The sequence below is a fragment of the Lynx rufus genome, unplaced genomic scaffold (genome assembly GCF_022079265.1).
Source record: "Lynx rufus isolate CCGP_SWC_20201006 ecotype Redwood Valley unplaced genomic scaffold, mLynRuf1.p SCAF_2, whole genome shotgun sequence".
NCBI lineage: Eukaryota > Metazoa > Chordata > Mammalia > Carnivora > Felidae > Lynx > Lynx rufus.
In genome coordinates, this window is record NW_025814834.1 from 147,158,029 (window position 1) to 147,179,677 (window position 21,649).

The following is a 21,649-nucleotide window of genomic DNA, read 5'->3' on the forward strand; positions in this document are numbered from 1 at the left end:
ATTGTAAGTGCTGTGAATACATTAGTTAACTGCTTTTATGAATTTGAATTTCAGGTATCATAAGGGGGAAAAATCAAGGTGATGTGAAGGAGATTGGCAAAGGGTTCACAGGAGACCAACAGAATAAAAAGGGATCTTGCCAAGATCAAGGGTAAGAAAGTTTCAGATCTGTAAAGTTGTGCCTCAAGGACCAAGGCAGGAAGGAACTGGGTGTGTCCCAGCAACAGAAAGTCCCAGCTAACTCATTTTTCAAAGCAAATTTCAAAAAGGAAAAAGAAAAGAGAGTATTCAGTTCTATTTGTTAAGTTTCTCACACTGGCTTCCGGGTATAGAGATCTGGGATCAGCAGAGAACCTAATCAATCTCTCCCTTTCTCCTCATTTCCCTATTCCTTCCTTTCAGAAGCAATGTGGAAGAGGAGAAAAAGCAGAGAATTTAAAGGTAAAATGAGTTTAGGGGCACCAGGGTGGCTCAGTCAGTTGAGCATCCAACTCTTGATTTCAGCTCAGGTCATGATCCCAGATTGTGAGACCAAGCCCCATGTTGGCCTCCATGCTGAGCATGGAGCCTGCTTAGGATTCTCTTCTTCTCTTTCTCTCTCCCTCTGCCCCTCTCCCAGCTTGAATTCTCTAAAACAAAACAAAACAAAAGGTAAAAAGAGCTTAAAATTTCATTCCCACCCCTGTGACTTGCTCAATGAATATGGACCGGCATACTTACCCTCCCTCAAGCCTCCTTGTTTTCACTGGAAGATGAAGACATTGTTGCTTATTTTGCATTATTGTAATCAAAAATGAATTAGACTTGAAACACACATAGTTCTGTGCAAACAATCAAGAAATAAACCCATTACTTCTTTTGCTATTCACTCAGAAAGCCTAGAAAGGCAGTGTAGTGAAGTAGCTTCACAAGAGTGTTTGGGATCAAGAATGATTCAGTTCAGATTACTTATATATACTACTGTGATTTGGGTTGAGATGTTCAACTTTTCTGTTCCTGTTTCTATAAAAACATGGGGAAATGTTTAGCATATGATATGTTATAAAACCCACATAAAGCAGTCAGCATAGAGCTTCAAACATGTGTGCAATTCTTGGAGCCCCTTCCTGACTGTGCACTGGGTATTAGTGCCAGGTGCTGGGTGTTTGTGACTGTGTGTGTGGCATATTCTTCTCCTCACTTGCTGTATGTATAAAGCCAGGTCCATTTTATGTTCATCACGTGAGGAAATTAGACCTAAAAATTCACATGATGCTTCCTCACTCTAGGTTTCTCAACCTGAACCCCAACTCTGAGCTCCATTTCATTGTATTTGCATATCTGATAGACATTCTTTAAAATCAGCGAGCATTCTCTGAAATCTCTTTCAAAAAAATGTGAAGGTTCTAGTTGAGAAATTGTGTTAAGCCTATATACCCTCCCACTAGCACAGCCTCCAGAAATTCCTTTTATGGTCTTTGAATAATTGTTTTGTGTCCCAATGCTTTCAGTTTCAGATAAAGTCTGTTACAGTGGTTGCTTTGTTTCTAGTTTGTCTTTAAAGGAAATCTGGAAAGTCCAATGACATTACACAGGTAAAATAAAAGATCCATGATCCAGTGAGAGAGGGAGAAGTAACAGAAACCTCTCCACCTAACCGAAGAGGAAAAAATAAAAGGTAAGAACTCCACTTCATTATCAAAGCAGCTTTTTCTTCAGCTTTAAAGGAGCTCTGTTCCAGGAAATGGGGCTTATGACAAGGTTGGGGCAGGGATGGGAAAGGATTTTATAAAGGTCAGTTTTCTTAAAAAGTGACTAGCCTAAGGGCACCTGGGTGCCTCAGTTGGTTGAACATCCGACTTCAGCTCAGGTCATGATCTCACAATTCATTAGTTTCAGCCCCACATCGGGCTCTCTGCTGTCAGCACAGAGCCTGCTTTGGATCCTCTGTCCCCCTCTGTCTCTGTCCCTCCCCCTGCACTCTCTCTCAAAAATAAATACACATTTGGGGCGCCTGGGTGGTGCAGTCGGTTAAGCGTCCGACTTCAGCCAGGTCACGATCTCGCGGTCCGGGAGTTCGAGCCCCGCGTCAGGCTCTGGGCTGATGGCTCAGAGCCTGGAGCCTGTTTCCGATTCTGTGTCTCCCTCTCTCTCTGCCCCTCCCCCGTTCATGCTCTGTCTCTCTCTGTCCCAAAAATAAATAAACGTTAAAAAAAGTTTTAAATAAATAAATACACATTAAAAAAAAAAAAGTGATCAGCATCAAGACGGGCTGCAGTTGAGCCTGCTGTGGGATACTAGGTCGGATAATGAAATACTGGGGTCATCAGATGGTAGCATGTTCCTACCTGTTACTACTGTGCTTGTGTGAAATTAGGCACCAGCAGACATGGGGATAAATGAAGTTTGAAGTGCATTAGGATTGTCTTTCTTTTTGCTGACTTTGTGTTGACTGGGGACACAGTTAAAGTCCCATTATCTTTGGGGCGCCTGGGTGGCGCAGTCGGTTAAGCGTCCGACTTCAGCCAGGTCACCATCTCGCGGTCCGTGAGTTCGAGCCCCGCGTCGGGCTCTGGGCTGATGGCTCAGAGCCTGGAGCCTGCTTCCGATTCTGTGTCTCCCTCTTTCTCTGCCCCTCCCCCGTTCATGCTCTGTCTCTCTCTGTCCCAAAAATAAATAAACGTTGAAAAAAAAAAAAAAAAAAATTAAAAAAAAAAAAAAGTCCCATTATCTTTGATAAAACTTGCTCAGTACAGATCCGACTGCAGCTAAGAAACTGAAAGGCTGCAAATATGTTATATTCAGGAGAAGGAAAGAATAGTAAATGAGGTGTGGTGTGGTGAACAGCCACCCGACACTGATTTTTTTAATGTTTATTTATTTTGAGAGAGAGAGAGAGTGCATGAACAGGAGAGGGGCAGGGAGAGGGAGAGAGAGAATCCCAAGTAGGCTCTGAGATGCCAGTGAAGAGCCCAACACAGTGCGCAAACTCAGGAAACCATGAGATCGTGAGCTGAGCCAAGATAGAGTCTTGAGCCACTGAGGTATCCCCACCTGATACTGTTAAAGACAGAGAAAGAAAAATCTGAAACCCAGAGCTAAAGGTGAAGATTTATGAAAACATCATTCTTTTTAATCACACACTTGAACTTTGTTTCAAAGTGTATTTCTTCCTTCAGAAATAGTCCAGGTTCAGTACATCCAATTACTTAGTGCCAACTTACTCCTTACCCCTTACAAGTAGAATCTGGAGCCCATTTGACTAGAAAGCTTCCTCTTTAAAGAATCTACCGTGATGCATCACTAAGGGCTACATCTTTGTTTGCCTTGACCTCTCTGTGCTCTCAATCAGTTCCAATCTTGCCTTCTGGAAACTCCTGCCCTGAATTCCTTGGCTTGGCACGAGCTTTATTTATCTTACCAGACAACTCTCTCTCCTTTCCAGTTTCACTTTCCCTTCATCTCTCATCCCTCTTCCCCACTGTCTATTCTCCTCTTCCTGCTTCTCCTTCTCTACAAAATGGAAGAGCAGAACAAAACAGAAAGCCTAGAAATGTATGCTGAAAATACAAATATTTTCCTTGAACAACTTGCCCTTTACCTCTCCTGATCTGCCTCCTGATTTTTTTTTTTTTTTTTAGTTTCAGGTGTACAGTATAATGATTCAACAATTCTATACATTACTCAGTGCTCATCACAATAAGTACACTCTTAATCCCCTCACCTGTTTCACCCCAAACCCTACCCACCTTGCCTCCAGCAGCTTCCAATTTATTTTCTATATTTAAGAGTCTGGGTGGGGTTTTTTTGCGTTTTTTTTCCCTCTTTTTTGCTTTGTTTGCTTTGTTTCTTAAATTAATTTCATATATGAGTGAAATCATATGGTATTTGTCTTTCTCTAACTGACTTATTTCAGTTAGGATTATACCCTCTATATCCACCCATGTTGTTGAAAATAGCAAGATCTCATTCTTTTTTATGGCTGAGTAGTATTACATTGTGTATATACACCATTTCCTCTTTATCCATTCATCTATAGATGGACGTTTGGATTGCTTCCATAGTTTGGCTATTGTAAATAATGATGCAGTAAACAAAAGGATGCATATATCCTTTCAAATTACTGTTTTTGTTTTATTTGGGTAAATACCCAGTAGTGCAATTACTGGATCATGTGGTAGTTCTATTTTTGAGGAACCTCCATACTGTTTTCCAGAGTGACTGTACCAGTTTGTATTCTACCCCCCAGCAGTTCACCAGAATCCTTTTCTCCACATCCTCGGCAACTTTCTTGAGTTTTTTATTTTGGACATTCTGATAGGTATAAGATGATACTCATTGTGATTTTGATTTGCATGTCTCTGATGAGTAGTAATGTCAAGCATCTTTTAATGTGTCTATTGACCATCTGTATGTCTTCTTTGGAAAAATGTCTATTCACGTCTTCTGCCCATTTTTAATTGGATTATTGGTTTTTGGGTGTTGTATAAGTTCTTTATAGATTTTGGATATTAACCCCTTATCAAATATATCATTTGCAAATATCTTCTCCAATTCAGTAGATTGTCTTTTTGTTTTGTTGATGGTTTCCTTTTCTGTGCAAAAGCTTCTTATTTTAATGGAGTCTCAATAGTTTATCTTTGCTTTTGTTTCACTTGCCTCAGGAGACATATCTAGAAAACTGTTTCTATAGCTGATGTCAAAGAAATTACTGCCTGTGTTTACTCCTAGGAATTTTGTGGTTTCACGTCTCATATTTAAGTCTTTAATCCATTTTGAGTTTATTTTTGTATATGGCTAAGAAAATGGTCCAGTTTCATTATTTTGCATAGAGCTGTCCAGTTTTCCAACACCATTTGTTGAAGAGACTGTCTTTTTTCCTATTATTGTATATTCTTACTTCCTTTATTGTAGATCATTTGACCATAAAAGCATGAATTTATTTCTGGACTCTCTATTCTATACTATTGATCTATGTGTCTCTTTTTGTGCCAGTACCATACTGTTTTGATTACTACAGCTCTTTTGTATGTCTTGAATTCTGAGATTGTGATACCTCCAGTTTTGTTCTTCTTTTTCAAAATTGCTTTGGCCATTTGTAGTTCCATACAAATTTTAGGATTGTTTGTTCTACTTCTATGAAAAAGGCTATTGGTGTTTTGATAGAAATTGCACTGGGGTGCCTGGAAGTCTCAGTCAGTTGAGCGACTGACCAGCTCAGGTCATGATCTCATGGTCTGTGAGTTCAAACCCCAAGTCGGGCTCTGTGCTGACAGCTTGGTGCCTGGAGCCTGCTTCATATTCTGTGTCTCCCTCTCTCTCTGCACTTCCCCTGCTCTCACTCTATCTCTCTCTCAAAAATAAATAACTATTTAAAAAATAAAAAAATTGCATTAACTCTGTAGATTTCTTTAGGTAGTATGGACATTTTAACACTACTCATTCTCCCAATCAGTGAGCACAAAGTATCTTTCCATTTGTTTGTCTCACTGAGATCCTCCACTCTTTTCTCAAGTCCAGTAAATATCTTTATGATCATTACTTTGAATTCTCTGTCAGGCATATTTCTTATCTCCATTTCATTTAGCTCTTGTACTGTGATTTTTGTCTTGTTCTTTCATCTGGAACATATTCCTCTGTTTCTTCATTTTGTATAACATTCTGCACTTGTTTCTGTGTGTTAGGAAAGTTAGCTATGTCTCCTGATCTTGAAAATAGTGGCCTTATGAAGAAGAGGTTTTATAGTGTCCTCTAGTGCGATGTCCCCCCTTCACCAGAACATGGCACTTTCAGGGGTGTCTCGTATGTGTGTTGTGTTAGCTTATTTTTGTGGCTGAGCCATGTTTGCCTTCAGTGAATTGTCTGAAATGGCCCTCTTTCCCTATTATGAGCAGGGTTTGGTCTCTGTCCTCTTACAGGGCCAGTCTGGGGCAGCCTTGGGCTTGTAGCTAGGTCAAACCAGATGCCTGCTCTCAACCCATTTGCCAGAACTGTGGTCACACTGAACTGCATGGTGCTCTTTCTGTGTTGTTTCCTTAGATGCTTTCATTGGTGGACAGAGCCTACAGTTAGACCCCAGTCTGATCCCAGTCTGTCTTTCAGGGTTGCAGGTAACCCAAACTACAGGGCTCTTCCTTTGTGCTGCCCCTTGTGAGGTTGGTTGGTAGAGCTAGCAGTCTGATCGGATGTCTGCCCCAGCCCACCATTGAGCCTGCAGTTAAATTGGTGTGTGCTCTTGTCTTCCCCTCTCCCAGTCAATGTGGAGTGGTGCTGGCCACTGTTGGTGCTGCTTGAAGGATGAGACCTGGCCAGAGCACTTTGAAGGAAATTCTCTTGAGTGGGGTGTGTTGGATGGGGGGGATCTGCAGGAGAACAGGGCACATGGTGTTAGCAAACTAGATGATGTGTGGGCGTGCTAGTTCCCACAGGTGTCCATGTAGCTAATCTGGGGTTAGGAGAGAGAAATGGCACCTACCGGTTATTTAGTTCTTGGAGAAGTCTCCTAAAGATCCCTGCCCCTACTGCACACATTCTGAGATTAGTAAATAAATCTCCTCATACACCCGAGGTGCCTCTCAAATTACTGCTTCTATGCTGTATCTCAGTGGGATTGTTCGTTCTGCTGGATCTTTCGGGGTAGGGACTCAGTTTTCTATTACCCTCCATGCTCTCTAATATTTTTCTTAAGATGTTAAGCCCTACTGATGGTAAAAACTTGAAAGTTTAAGCCCTCTGATTTTCAAAGCCAAATGTAATGGGGACTTTAATTCCCCACCACATGTGCAGGTACCCCACGTCTCAAGTGCCCAGTGTGGGGTCTGCTCCTCTCCCTTCTCTGTACTTATGGTATCCACAAGCAGTTAGTCTTGCAGATTAGCTTAGTTTCCAACCAGACTTCACCTTTGCTACTGTTTTCGATGTGGCCTCCTCTCTACGATTAACCGTAGACAGTCTGTTCTGCCAGTCTTTGGTTCATTTTCTGGGTTAATTACACTGGTGTGGCTGTTATTTAGGTGGGACAAGGTGAGCTTAGGATCCTCCTACTCTGCCATCTTCCCAGGGTCCTCTGACTCCTGACCTTTTAATCCTTATTTCATAGTCTTTTGTTCCCTTATCACATATATATAAACATGATTTTTAGCCATGGTAAGTATTTCCAGTAGTGCACTTGTACCCCCATGTAGCTGGAGGCTAACTTACTGTGAAGCTAATGAAGTTTAAAGGCCCCTTGCTTATAAAAGCCCATGCCAAGGCTTTCGAAGGGTCCCTGGTCATGTGTTCCAGATGGTCATATGTTTTTATAAAATTTGCAAAAGTAAGTTATATTGGTTTCACTTTTGGAATGGCAATTTGAGAAGTTCTGTGGACCCTCATTCCAGCAAAACAAGCATATCTATCAGGGGAGAAACACATTTAAAATCTCTGGGAACTGTTCAAAGGGCATGCATGAAATAATGTACGAAAGTATTCATAGTAAGAATTAATGAATAAATAAATCAACACTGAATTTTTACATATAACCGGAATGTAAAATAAATACCTCTAAATTCTATTCTATTTTCCATTTAACATTTACTCTAAATTTTTTAAAGTTTTTCTATTATATTGAGAGAGAGCATGCACACATGCATATGTGCATGTGAGCAGGGGAGAGGCAGAGAGAGAGAGGAAGAGAGAGAATGCCAAGCAGGCTCTGTGCTATAAGCGTGGCCCAATGCAGGGCTCAATCCCACAAACTGTGAGATCATTACCTGAGCCAAAATCAAAGAGGTGGATTCTTAACCAACTAAGCCACACAAGCACCCCTGCTTTACTCTAAATTTAAAATTTTTTAAAACATTTATTCATTTTTGAGAGACAGAGAGAGATGGAGTGTGAATCAGGGAGGCGCAGAGAGAGGAGACACAAAATCCGAAGCAGGCTCCAGGCTCTGAACTGTCAGCACAGAGCCTGATGCGGGGCTCGAAATCACCGACCACAAGATCATGACCTGAGCTGAAGTCGGACGCTTAGCCGACTGAACCACCCAGGCACCCCTCTAAAATTTTTTTTTTTTTAATTTTTTTTTTCAACGTTTTTTATTTATTTTTGGGACAGAGAGAGACAGAGCATGAACGGGGGAGGGGCAGAGAGAGAGGGAGACACAGAATCGGAAACAGGCTCCAGGCTCTGAGCCATCAGCCCAGAGCCTGACGCGGGGCTCGAACTCCCGGACCGCGAGATCGTGACCTGGCTGAAGTCGGACACTTAACCGACTGCGCCACCCAGGCGCCCCACCCCTCTAAAATTTTTAATGAGAATACAAAAGGAAAGTTTTCCATGGTGAATTTAATGACCAATTTTGTTCATGAGAGTGGCTGAACGTTCATAAGATATGGTCACACCAATATTTTTTCAATGGACTACTTTGATAATACTTCTGTAACTTTCTAAAATGATACAGATCTTACCCTCATCTATCTCAATGTTGACACAAAACTTATGGCCAGGTTGTGGAAACTGAGGACTCCAGCTTCTGAATGTAAAACAATCTGGTGAGGTTCTTGATCTAATTGGACTGGAAATTTTATTTCATCCCATCTCTTCCCTTGCAGACCAGGGAACACTCTGAACATGGCCTCAGAGATCCACATGCCGGCCCCAGTGTGCCTCATTGAGAACACTGAAGGGCAACTGGTGGCTAATCAGGAAGCTTTGGAGATCCTGTCAGGCACCAAGAATCCTCTCGTGGTGGTGGCTATTGTGGGCCTCTACCGCACAGGCAAATCCTACCTGATGAACAAGCTGGCTGGGAAGAACAAGGGTGAGTGGCACCAAAAAGCTCCGCGGAGTCCCTTCTGTCCACCTACACTGCCTGCATTGAAGGTGGTGATGCAAGGACAGGAAGTTAGAGAACCCGGAGGAATATTGAAAGTTATCTTTTAATCCACGATTATGCTCTTATCTTCACTATAATCTAAAAGAGTCAGTTCATCACTCTTCCCACTTTGCCTTAGTTTCCTCTTTTAAAAGCATAAATTGTTCCTTTCCTAGAAAGACTAGTGCAGTAATAAAAATAATTAATGTACATAATAAGACATTTACTAAAATGTTCATGTAGCAAAAGCGAGTTTCCACTGGTTATTAAGATGCAAAGAATGCTTAAGTCTGTATTGGCTTTTTTTTTTTCATTGTTGTAAAATATACATAACATAAAACTTACCATTGGAATCATTTTTAAGTGTACATATAGTTCTATGGCATTAAGTAAATTCACACTGTTATGCAGCCATCACCATCATGCATCTCCCCAATTTTTTCATCTTCTTCAACAGAAACTCTGTACCCATTAAACAATAACTCCCCAGCCCTTGGCAACCACCGTTCTACATACCCTCTCTATGAATTGGACTGTTCTAGGAATCTCATTTGAGAGGAATCAGACATTATTTGTCCTTTGTGATTTGCTGAATGTGATTTGGCACAATGTCTTCGGTGTTGTACCCTGTGTCAGAATTCTCTCCCTTTTTAAGGCTGAATAACTAATATGTGCATACTGATTTGTTTATCCCTTCATCTGTTGAAGGACTCTTGGGTTGCCTCCACCTTTTGGCTATTATGGATAATGTTGCTAAAAACACGAGGGCACAAATATCTGTTCAAATCCCTACTTTCATTTTGTGGGGGTTATATATCTCCAAATCATATGGTAATTCTATTTTAATTTTTTTTAAGAAGCCATCATATTGTTTCCCACAGCAAGTGTACCATTTTACATTCTCACCAGAAATACACAAGGTTTCTAATATGCCCACATCCTCCCCAACACTTCCTATTTTCTGGGTTTTTGATAGTAGCCATCCCAATGAGTGTGAAGTAGTATCTCATTTGTGGTTTTAATTTGTTTTTTCCCTAATGACTAATGATGATGAGCATCTTTTCATTTGATTATTGGTCGTTTGTATATTTGCTTTGGAGAAATGTCTATTCAAGTCCTTTGCTCTTGTTTTAATCAGGTTTTTTTTTTGTGCGTTGCATTGTAGGATTTCTAGTTCCATCTGCTATTAAAACTCCACCTTCTCTTATCCCCACTCTCCCTCACAGGCTTCTCTCTGGGCTCCACGGTGCAGTCTCACACCAAAGGAATCTGGATGTGGTGTGTGCCTCATCCCAAGAAGCCAGACCACACCCTAGTTCTTCTTGACACGGAGGGCCTGGGAGATGTAGAGAAGGTAAGGATTGAGGAATCAGTTTCGAAATAAGACCCTCATCCCTGAATATTCTCTACACAATTTAATTTTTCTTTAAATAAAAGCTTACACTTAACCATAATATGTTTTTGTTTTTGTTTTATTTCTGTTTATGTGCCCTCCGACCAAGTTTAGCAACCAGGGATCAGGAAAATGTTTATAAGGCAGAATCCTAGAAGAAGATCATAGTGGTCAGTAGTAATTAGTAATATTCCAATGATTAACAATAGGCTGTGTGTGGGGCGCCTGTGTGGCTCAGCCCGTTAGGTGTCCAACTTCGCCTCAGGTCATGATCTCAGGGTTCGTGAGTTCGAGCCCTGCGTTGGGCTCTGTGCTGACAGCTCAGAGCCTGGAGCTTGCTTCAGATTCTGGGTCTCCTTCTTTCTCTACCCTGCCCCCACTTGTACTCTGTCTTTCTCTTTCTCAAAAATAATAAATAAACATTAAAACTATTTTTTAAAAAAGATTGTATGCTAAACCAGTTAACCCAGAAGCTTAAAGGTAGAACAAATAAAATCAATGTCACAAGTTGAATCCTGCAGAGAATTTTAGTTAAAATTTTAGGTTCTGAAGTTCCATACCCTTGTGTTTAAATGTAAACCCTGTCACTAACTCAGTGGCCTTAGCAAATTATTTGACCTCTTTTAACCTCAGCTTTCTGAATTTGTAAAACAGATGTAGTAGATCTTTATTTGACTCAGTGTTGTTTTGGATAAGATAAGTAATGGAAAATGTTAGGTGCCTAATAATTGCTCAGTAAAATAGCTACAGGTATTATTGCTCTCACATAAGTCAATTTTGCTGTAAAAAGGAAGAGAAAATTCTAAATTTATTATTATTTTTTAAATGTTTATTTATTTTTGAGAGAGACAGTGAGACAGAGCGCAAACAGCGGAGGGGGAGAGAGAGAGGGAGACACAGAATCTGAAGCAGGCTGCAGGCTCTGAGCTGTCAGCACAAGCCTGACGCAGGGCTCGAATTCATGAGCCGCGACATCATGACCTGAACTGAAGTCAGATGCTCAACTGACTGAGCCACACAGGCGCCCTGAAAATTCTAAATTTAAATTCTATTTAAAGCCTTAGAAAGCCTACGAACCTTTACTATTGGTTTTGTAATTATCTGCCAATGATCATAAGAAGACCTAGTGAGAATCAGTGTAAATTAAAAATACTAATCATAAAATGATCCAAAATCCAAATCCCACTAATATTTTCGTTTGGATTTGGTTTTCTCATATAGGTCATTAATCTTAAAAAAAACAAAAACAAAAAAAAAAAAACAACCTCTAGTTAAATAAACATCTTTTTACTGCTGCTGATCTAGAAAGTCAGGATCTAGGTGTCAGGAGAGTGAAACCTAACAGGCTTGCACATGTTCTGATTCACAGGGTGACAACCAGAACGATTCCTGGATCTTTGCCCTAGCAATACTCCTGAGCAGCACCTTTGTGTACAATAGCATGGGAACCATCAACCAGCAGGCCATGGACCAACTGCAGTATCCTTTTTGTAGTTCAAAATAGCCTCAAAGTAAGAGGGAAGAATTGTATTTAAAAACCAGCTGCTTGGTTGTGAATCCTGGTGAATCAAGCACAAAAAGAGAAAACATGAAAAATAATTCAAGGGCAGGGGAAAGATTCTATGTACCCACTAGAAAATTGATGCTTGGGTTAAAAACAAAGGTGAAGTGAAGGTTTTAATATGTGGAACCAATATGGGATGGGAACACTATTCTTTGATGCCACTTTTCCTTAGTTTGCTACTCAGCTATGTGACAGAGCTGTCAGATCGAATCAGGGCGAAATCCTCCCCTAATTCCAACGGGATTGAAGATTCAGCAGACTTTGTGAGCTTCTTTCCAGATTTTGTGTGGACACTGAGGGATTTCTCCTTAGAACTGGAAGCAGACGGACTACCCATTACAGCTGATGAGTACCTGGAGAATTCTCTCAAGCTTAAACAAGGTAAAAGGGACTTAGAAATAAATGGAGATAATAAAACATAAGAAACTATTATTTGGTCCGTGTTCCATTTACAGTTTTCTTACATTTATAGTTTTCTATTTCTTCTTAGCTGGCCATCAGTAAGAATTAATGCTTGTTTAATACATGAATTAATAGATTTGATTTTAAATTATATTCTCCTCTCTTCTAAGAATAGTTTCTTTCTCTTTTATTTTTCCCTGTGCTATTATCAGATTGATTTTATCTCCCTGAATAGGGCTTGTGATTAGCCAAAGAATATGGAGAAGAATAGGCGTTGTCTGGAAGAAAATAGGTAAAAGCATGAATAGTGCTCTAGTTCAGGGGTTGGAAAATTATGGCTCACAGGCAAATGATGGCCAACCCAGACCACCAGCTGTCTTTGTAGATAAGGTTTTATTGGAATAATGCTATGCCCACTCATTTATAGATTGTCTATGGCTGCTTTCTTGCTGCAATAGCAGAATTGAGTACTTGGAGAAGAGACCACCTGGTTTGCAAAACCTAAAATATTTACTGTTTGGTCCTTTACAGAAAAAGTTTGCAAGCCTTTTTTTATCTTCCTGCAGGTACCACTCAAAGTGATCAAAATTTTAATATGCCCCGACTCTGTATCCGGAAGTTCTTTCCGAAGAAGAAATGCTTTATCTTTGATCGACCCACTCATCGGAAGAAGCTAGGCCAGCTTGAGACACTGAATGATAATGACCTGGATCCTGAATTTGTGCAACAAGCTTCAGCCTTCTGTTCCTACATCTTTAAGAATTCCAAAACTAAAACTCTCTCAGGAGGCATCAAAGTCAATGGACCTCGTGAGTCCTCTTCCCAGTCTTTTTCTTCCATTGTTAAGACTAAAAGAGAGTAGAATTACATCCACCTAGTTTCAGCTTTAAAAAATGTGAATCTAGGGGTGCCTGGGTGGCTCAGTCGGTTAAGCGGCCGACTTCGGCTCAGGTCATGATCCCGCAGTCTGTGAGTTCGAGCCCCGCATCAGGCTCTGTGCTGACAGCTCAGAGCCTGGAGCCTGTTTCAGATTCTGTGTCTCCCTCTCTCTGACCCTCCCCTGTTCATGCTCTGTCTCTCTCTGTCTCAAAAATAAATAAACGTTAAAAAAAAAAAATGTGAATCTACTGCTATTTCCATGTTAAATTCTTGATGACATCAACATTTCTAATAGATTTTACTAGTCAAATTTCTTGGGTGAGAAAAGATAGGGAAGGCCAAAGAAATCAAGTTCTATTTCTTAAAATTGCCCTATTTATTAGGACCTGCATTGTCCAATATGGTAGCCGCTTACACAAGTGTAGCTATCTAAATTTAAGTGTGAGCTAATTAAAATTACAGAAAATTTAAAATTCTGGGATGCCTGGGTAGCTCAGTGGGTTAAACGTCTGACTTTGGCTCGGGTCATGATCTCACAGTTCATGGGTTCAAGCTCCGGGCTCTGTGCTGACAACTCAGAGCCTGGAGGCTGCTTTGGATTCTGTGTCTCCCTGTCTCTCTGCCCCTCCCCGACTTGTGTTCTGTCTCTCTCTCTCTCCCTCAAAATTAAATAAACATTTAAAAAAAATTTTTTTAAGAAAACTTAAAATTCCAATTACACAGATTTATTTATTTGTTTATTTATGTTTTAATATGAAATTTATTGTCAAATTGGTTTCCATACAACACCCAGTGCTCATCCCACCAGTGCCCTCCTCAATGCCCATCACCCACTTTCCCCTCCGTCCTACCCCCATCAACCTTCAGTTTATCCTCAGTTTTTAAGAGTCTCTTGTGGTTATATATTTCAAAAGCCTATACCTACGTGTGGCTAATAGCTGGATGACATAGAATATTTCCATCATAACAGAAAGTTGTCTTGGACGACGCTTTGCTAGAATAAACAAAATCGAGTACTCTTGATTTTTTCCACAATGATCAAATGCTTGCCACAGACCAGGGCTGATGATAGAGACATAAATGAGAGAGGTATGGTTCCTGTCCTAATGGTGCTTAAGGGTAAAGTGAATGAAAACACTCAGTAAACATAGGCCTATGCTATCTAGAACAGATTCTCAACTTTTGATGTGTAAACATATCACCTGGACATCTTGCCAGAGAGGAGGGTCTAATTCACTTGATCTGGGTCAGAGGCTGAGAATCGACATTTCTAGCAAGGCTCCAGGTGATGTTGAGGACATCGATGCTTTGAGGCAAATGGGTGGTAGTAGACATGATCAGAATCACACAGAATGGAATGTTTCCTCATCCCACCTACAACAAGCAACATTCATTATTTGTTCTCTGTTTGTAGGTCTAGAGAAACTGGTGCAGACCTATGTCGATGCCATCAGCCGTGGAGATCTGCCCTGCATGGAGAATGCAATCCTGGCCTTGGCCCAGATCGAGAATGCAGCTGCAGTGCAAAAGGCCATTGCCCACTATGACCAGCAGATGGGCCAGATGCTGCAGCTGCCCACAGAAACCCTCCAGGAGCTACTGAACCTGCACAGGGCCTGTGAGAAAGAGGCCATTGAACTCTTCATGAGGAATTCCTTCAAAGACATAGACCATTTATGTCAAAAGGACTTAGCGGTAATTTTTTCTCAAGTTCTTATGGATTAGGGTCTTGGAAAGCAGAGTACTACCGGAAAATGAAATGGGTATTTATTTTGAAAGAGGCAATTCCTATTAGACTTTAAAATGGTGATAACCACTCTTTGTTTTTATCATAAAAAGAAGAGCAAATTTTATTACAATGAACTCAAAGGTTTTTTTTTCCTATTTTTTTTAATATATGAAATTTATTGTCAAATTGGTTTCCATACAACACTCAGTGCTCATCCCAAAAGATGCCCTCTTCAATACCCATCACCCACCCTCCCCTCCCTCCCACCCCCCATCAACCCTCAGTTTGTTCTCAGTTTTTAACAGTCTCTTATGCTTTGGCTCTCTCCCACTCTAACATCTTTTTTTTTTTTTTCTCCTTCCCCTCCCCCATGGGTTTCTGTTAAGTTTCTCAGGATCCACATAAGAGTGAAAACATATGGTATCTGTCTTTCTGTGTATGGCTTATTTCACTTAGCATAACACTCTCCAGTTCCATCCACGTTGCTACAAAGGGCCATATTTCGTTCTTATTGCCACGTAGTACTCCATTGTGTATATAAACCACAATTTCTTTATCCATTCATCAGTTGACGGACATTTAGGCTCTTTCCATAATTTGGCTATTGTTGAGAGTGCTGCTATAAACATTGGGGTGCATTTGCCCCTATGCATCAGTACTCCTGTATCCCTTGGGTAAATTCCTAGCAGTGCTACTGCTGGGTCATAGGGTAGGTCTATTTTTAATTTTTTGAGGAACCTCCACACTGTTTTGCAGAGTGGCTGCACCAGTTTGCATTCCCACCAACAGTGCAAGAGGGTTCCCGTTTCTCCACATCCTCTCCAGCATCTATAGTCTCCTGATTTGTTCATTTTGGCCACTCTGACTGGCGTGAGGTGATATCTGAGTGTGGTTTTGATTTGTATTTCCCTGATGAGGAGCAACGTTGAGCATCTTTTCATGTGCCTGTTGGCCATCTGGATGTCTTCTTTAGAGAAGTGTCTATTAATGTTTTCTGCCCATTTCTTCACTGGATTATTTGTTTTTTGGGTGTGGAGTTTGGTGAGCTCTTTATAGATTTTGGACTGAACTCAAAGTTTTAAAACATTTTTTTCCTGAATAATATTCTTCCTCTTAATTTACCTAAATTCACATAAGTCACAATTAGAGCTTCTAAATCAAATGCCCACTCTTACCAGACTGATTTGATATCCTAATCAATCAGGATATTGCCCTGATTATCCATATGCAGGCTTATGTTGAGCCACGTTTATTCCATACGCAATCACTGGTCCAATTTGAAAAGCAGAAGTTTATCTCTAAAGGTATAGCAAGAAAGCTAGCAATCTCTGCTCTGAACTTCACCTCTAAGGAGAAAGGGACTTCAGTAAAAGTCAGGAGCAGGAGGAAGGATATGGTCCTGTTGGGGTGCCTGTGACTTTTTCTAGGGTCATAGGCTTATTTCTGAGAAGCGCTTCCAGATATTCTAAGGTCATGCTAACATCTTTTCCCTGTTATTCTTTTTACCTCCTATTTTTATATCAAAGGCCCAGCTGGAAAAAAAGCGAGATGACTTTTGTAAACAGAATGTGCAAGCATCAACGGATCGTTGCTCAGATTTACTTAAGGATATTTTCAGTCCTCTTGAAGAAGCTGTGAAGCAGGGGGTTTATTCTAAACCAGGAGGGTACCGTCTCCTCATCCAGAAAATACAAGAGCTGAAGACAAAATATCTTCAGCAACCTAATAAAGGGATACAGGTAACCAAGATTTATGTGCTGATTCTGGAAAGCTGCTGACATGCCTCCTTGAAAGACTAAAATAACCACGTGTAATTGCACACCTTGTGAGAACAACAGCATTCATACTTTCATTCAGTAAACATGTATAGGGAGCCAGTTACACCAGATATGTCCTATGTGCTCATCCAAGAGTACACTCAATTAATAATTGAGTTATTAATTGGATTTTCAGATCAACCACAAAGTTGTTATTGCAGTTCACTACTGTGGCTGGATCTTTATGCTGCAAGGAACAGAAACCCATTTTCTTAAACAAAAATGGGAATTCATCAGTTTAGGCTTTAAACTGGCTTTAAGGACAACTGGGGCCAAGATTTCAAATAATGTCATCATCTGTCTGTCTGTCTGTTACTCCCCTCAACCCTACACTTCCTTCTTTCCTATTCTCCCTCCACCTTTTCTCTGATCTGCTTTCTCCATAATGACTTCTTTTTTGAACAACTCACTCCTTAGGGGGCCAGAGCACCAACATCTCCAAAATTAGAGCCCTCATTCTAAAAGAACAAAGAATCTCTGTTTCCCAGTGTCTATCTCAGTCTCTTATAAAGGATTCTGCTTAGTAGGCTGCCATGATTGGCCAGCTCAGAGCATGTGCCCATGCCTGTGGAAGGAGTCTTGACAACCAGGCACACTAAGGCCAAGAGGAGCAATTCCTAGAGGAAAAGATGATAGGAAGACAAACAGGAACGAGTGCTTATATCCATTTCCTATTACCAACTCCATGTTCTCTGGGTCCTAAGGCTGAAGAGGTTCTTCAGGAATACTTGAAGTCCAAGGAGTCTGTGACTGATGCGATTCTACAGACAGACCAGACTCTCACAGAAAAGGAAAAGGAGATTGAAGGTGAGGAGCCAGTCAAGAGACTAGATAGCCTCAAGAGTTCTTAAAGCTTAAATAATTTGGCGGGGTAAGCCTGGGATCCTTAAACTAGGGCAAGGTGAACAACAATGCCCCTTACTTGCTGAAGTCATTTCTGAGTAGGGCATATGTAGTCAACAGCAACAATGACCGGTAAGTGTGCAAGGAAGAAAGGGACAACATGCTTACTCACATACATTTGTCTTCTTTTTCCTCCTTTCAGTGGAACGTGTGAAAGCTGAATCTGCACAGGCTGCAGCAAAAGTACTGGAAGAAATGCAAATAAAGAATCAGCAATTGATGGAACAGAAAGAAAGGAGTCATCAGGAACATGTGAGACAATTAACTGAGAAGATGGAAAGGGATAGAGTCCAGTGGCTGGATGAACAAGAGAGAATTCTAGCTTTCAAACTTCAGGTATTTAATTGTACTACCCTAGGGTTTCTGTTTTCTGTTTTCTCTCCACTCTCCCTCATCATATCTTAGTGTGGCAGTGATAACATGATGCCTACAAGAAGGACCTTGCTTGCCACTTGTACTTTTCAATTTCTGTCTGCCTGCCTGACCTGGCCCCTGCCTCTATCTGGTTATTAAAAGATTTATTTGTGGTTAGGTCACATCCAGTCCTCTATCTTTACATCCTTTCATCCATGGTAGATGTTCTCTGCTAGGCATTCTGAAAAATCTCTTATATGGATCTCTTGCTTAATACTATACGAAGCAAGAACTGCTGTGTCTCTATTACTTACAAAAAGAAACAGAAGTTCAGAAAGGATTAAGTAACTTTTATAGAGTCACACAACTTGGTAAGATATCTGAACTGTCTTCACCACTTAGTGGAAATGTAATCACAGAGCTAAGACACCCAAGAGAACGTATAATGAAAATTAAGGGTAGAGAAAATGTCAAGAAGAAATTTAATACTAAAAAAAATGAATGTGGAAACTAGCTATAAATTACAGATTTACTTCAGCCCTACACTTTATTCAGTCTCCAATTGTCCCTTTTTTAGGAACAGGCTCGTCTACTAAAGGAAGGATTCCAAAATGAGAGCAAACGACTTCACACTGAGATACAAAATATCCAGAAGAGCATGGAAAAACCAAAGAAAACATGTTTCTTAAGCTGAAGACCTAAAGAATAGAGCTCCTGATCATTCTTATCCAAGGCATAACTTAAGTAACCTTTGAATTTGGAAAAATATCATTACACTCTAAAGTAATTGGGTTTTGCATTTTTATAACACTAGAAATTTGCAAAGATGTGCAGTACTGTAATTAAAAATCATATCCATCTTCCAAAAAAATATTATAAATTGTATGACAAAGGTCAATTTTACCTCTCTAACACAAAAAGTATATGAGCTGGTACCATTCAGGAAAAATTTATTCCTCTAGGTGACTACTAGTAGACAAAGGGAAATTGAACAAAGTCTTAGGCAAAAGTTTAGGAACATAGTTGGGCTTCAGTCTGGCCAAGTGTACAATGGATTTCAGTGTCAGGAGGACCATCCTAGCTTCTTAGTGAAAGCAACGTGCAGTTTTCCATTATATCACAGCTGCACCATCTGTGAGCAATGATGTGATCACTAGGCCCTAGGAATGGACAATCCTCCCTGATGGATTCTAAGCAGAAGCAAACCACCTTATATAGAGATCTGGAATCTACAGAATTTTCATAAGAAGGTAGAAGAAACCATTAGCATGAATAGGGATTGGATCACAAACAAATGGGCCAAAAAAGGAAACTCCTTTTTTACTTAATTCACCCAGGTTGTAACTTTAATGGTACATTTTAGAGGTTTAGATAATTGACACTGGACTGAACATAGTAACATGATGACAATTATGCATTATGTGTTTGTAACAATATATAATTCACAAAGATGGACTTTAAATGATGACAGATAACATACTAGAAAACTGAGCTAAGTTAATTAATAAATCATTTAAGATCCTATAAATTAGGCAACCTTTTTCCACTTCTCAACAGTCTATACTTGAAAGTTTGCTGATTTTCCCCAAAGTGATTATAGATTGTTTTTTATATTTTTTGAATAACAAAACAATGCTCTTGGTATTAGTATACACAGACCTTCTCCTAATTTTCTAAACTCCTAGGTAAAAGGTTGATATTTTTCAAAATGATTAAAAATTATTTTTAAGCTGAAAATAAAATATGCTTCACTGGGCTTTTTTTTTTTTTTTTTTTTCAGTTTTCACCCAAAAATAAGGCTTTACTCTTCACACCAATGGTTGGCTAACTTATCTGCAAAAGACCGGGTAGTGGCTATTCATGACTTTGTAGGCCCTACAGTCTCTGTCTCAACTGCTCAATTCTGCCATGTAGTGTGAGAGCAGTCATAGACAATACATAAATGGTTGGACATGGCTGTGTTCCAATAAAACTTTATTTTCAAAATAAGTAGCACTCATAAGCCATAGTTTCCAGATTATTGCTCTATAAAAACATTGGTCAAGGGGCGCCTGGGTGGCGCAGTCGGTTAAGCATCCGACTTCAGCCAGGTCACGATCTCGCGCTCCGTGAGTTCGAGCCCCGCGTCAGGCTCTGGGCTGATGGCTCAGAGCCTGGAGCCTGTTTCCGATTCTGTGTCTCCCTCTCTCTCTGCCCCTCCCCCGTTCGTGCTCTGTCTCTCTCTGTCCCAAAAAAAATAAATAAATGTTGAAAAAAAAATTTAAAAAAAAAAAAAAAAAAAAAAACATTGGTCAAAGTCTATATATCCACCTTATGTTGCTTACATTTGTAAGGGAATGTGTATTAAATTGTATGTTAAGATCTTGAAAACATTATACAATGTTTCAAGATATTAGAAGATGAGAGAAATGCAGAGAAGTACCTAATGCCATTAAATCCACATTAATAAGCCTGATTTGCTGATTGCATAGGGACATTTTCTTCCAATGAACCCCCTTACCTCCTATTACATGGTGAATACCTCTTTCCACAGTTAAACACATGCTACTAAGCAGTATTTTTTCATTTGACTGCCTTCATTGGAGATCAGGGAGATCTATGGCATGTATGTAGGTATGCACACAGACCCACAATGCTTATATAAATAGCATTTATATTTATATTTATGTCTTTTCTTATCCAAGCTGCATTGCAACAAAGGAGTAAATAAAATACATTTTTATTAACTAAAGAAACTTCATGGTAGAAAGAACACATATGCCTTCAAAACCAAGTAGTGGTCTCTTTAATAACCATTTAAAAATACTAACATTAAGGGGCGCCTGGGTGGCTCAGTCAGTTAAGTGTCTGACTCTAGACTTTGGCTCAGATCATGATCTCATGATTTGTGAGTTTGATTCCTGCATCAGGCTCCATGCTGGCAATGTGGAGCCTGCTTGGGACCCTATCTCTATTTCTCTTTGCCCTTCCCCAGCTCTTTCTCAAAATAAATTTTTAAAAAACCTTAAAAATAATAACATTGAAACTAAGCAAAATTACATAACTTCCTTTCTAGCTTGATAGCACGAGTCTATACCAGATTTCAAATCATCTGACGCCTGGTTTAATGCTTTTTCTATACTATCTCCAGGAAAAAAATGAAGCTGTCTCCAGGGAGGCATGTTGCTTTCACCAGTAGTCTTCAACCCCACTGTGCATTAAAACCAATTTATTAAATATAAAGATTCTCTGGGCCCTAGCCTTCCCTTGACTTTCTGATATAGTAAATTTGAGATGGGTCATTGGGTGATATAATAACAAGAAAAGGGTAATTCAAGGCCATAACCTTTCAGTCTGCCAAAGCTAGCATATGTTAGGACCTATATTTGCTGACCCTTATGATGTTCTTGTGTCAAAATTCTTTTTAACTTAGATAGGTATATTTTCTACTGTTTAAGTGACAGTCTGTTACTTTTCCTTCTATGGGTTTAATGGAAGGATATATAAGGTCCGTTGATATAGTGGGAGGGGCTGAAAACTATCCTCCACATATTCAGGTCAAGGGTCAATTAGGCCACACAGCTCAGAGCCTGGAGCCTGCTTCAGATTCTGTGTCTCCCTCTCTCAGCCCCTCCCCACTTATACTCTGTCTCTCAAAACTAAATAAACATTAGAAAAAATTTTTAAAGATTTAAAAAAAGAATCAATTAGGCCAATTAAGGTATTGACTGAAAAATAAACACAAAGATAAAAATTTAAGAAACCTTTTAAATATTTGATAGATAAACTAAAA

At 39.9% G+C, this 21,649-nt stretch overlaps 1 protein-coding gene across 1 annotated transcript; it reads left to right on the forward strand.

Annotated features, from left to right (window-relative positions):
* The first annotated feature begins 1,488 nt into the window (after positions 1-1,488).
* Positions 1,489-19,633, forward strand: LOC124515060 (guanylate-binding protein 1-like). Its single transcript, XM_047083557.1, has 11 exons — positions 1,489-1,657; positions 8,574-8,782; positions 10,063-10,190; positions 11,599-11,708; positions 11,978-12,174; positions 12,762-13,004; positions 14,489-14,769; positions 16,330-16,542; positions 17,325-17,427; positions 17,666-17,859; positions 18,455-19,633. The coding sequence occupies exons 2-11, from the start codon at positions 8,593-8,595 to the stop codon at positions 18,569-18,571; spliced, it is 1,776 nt and encodes a 591-aa protein (XP_046939513.1). The 5' UTR covers positions 1,489-1,657; positions 8,574-8,592; the 3' UTR covers positions 18,572-19,633.
* Positions 19,634-21,649: the final 2,016 nt, after the last annotated feature.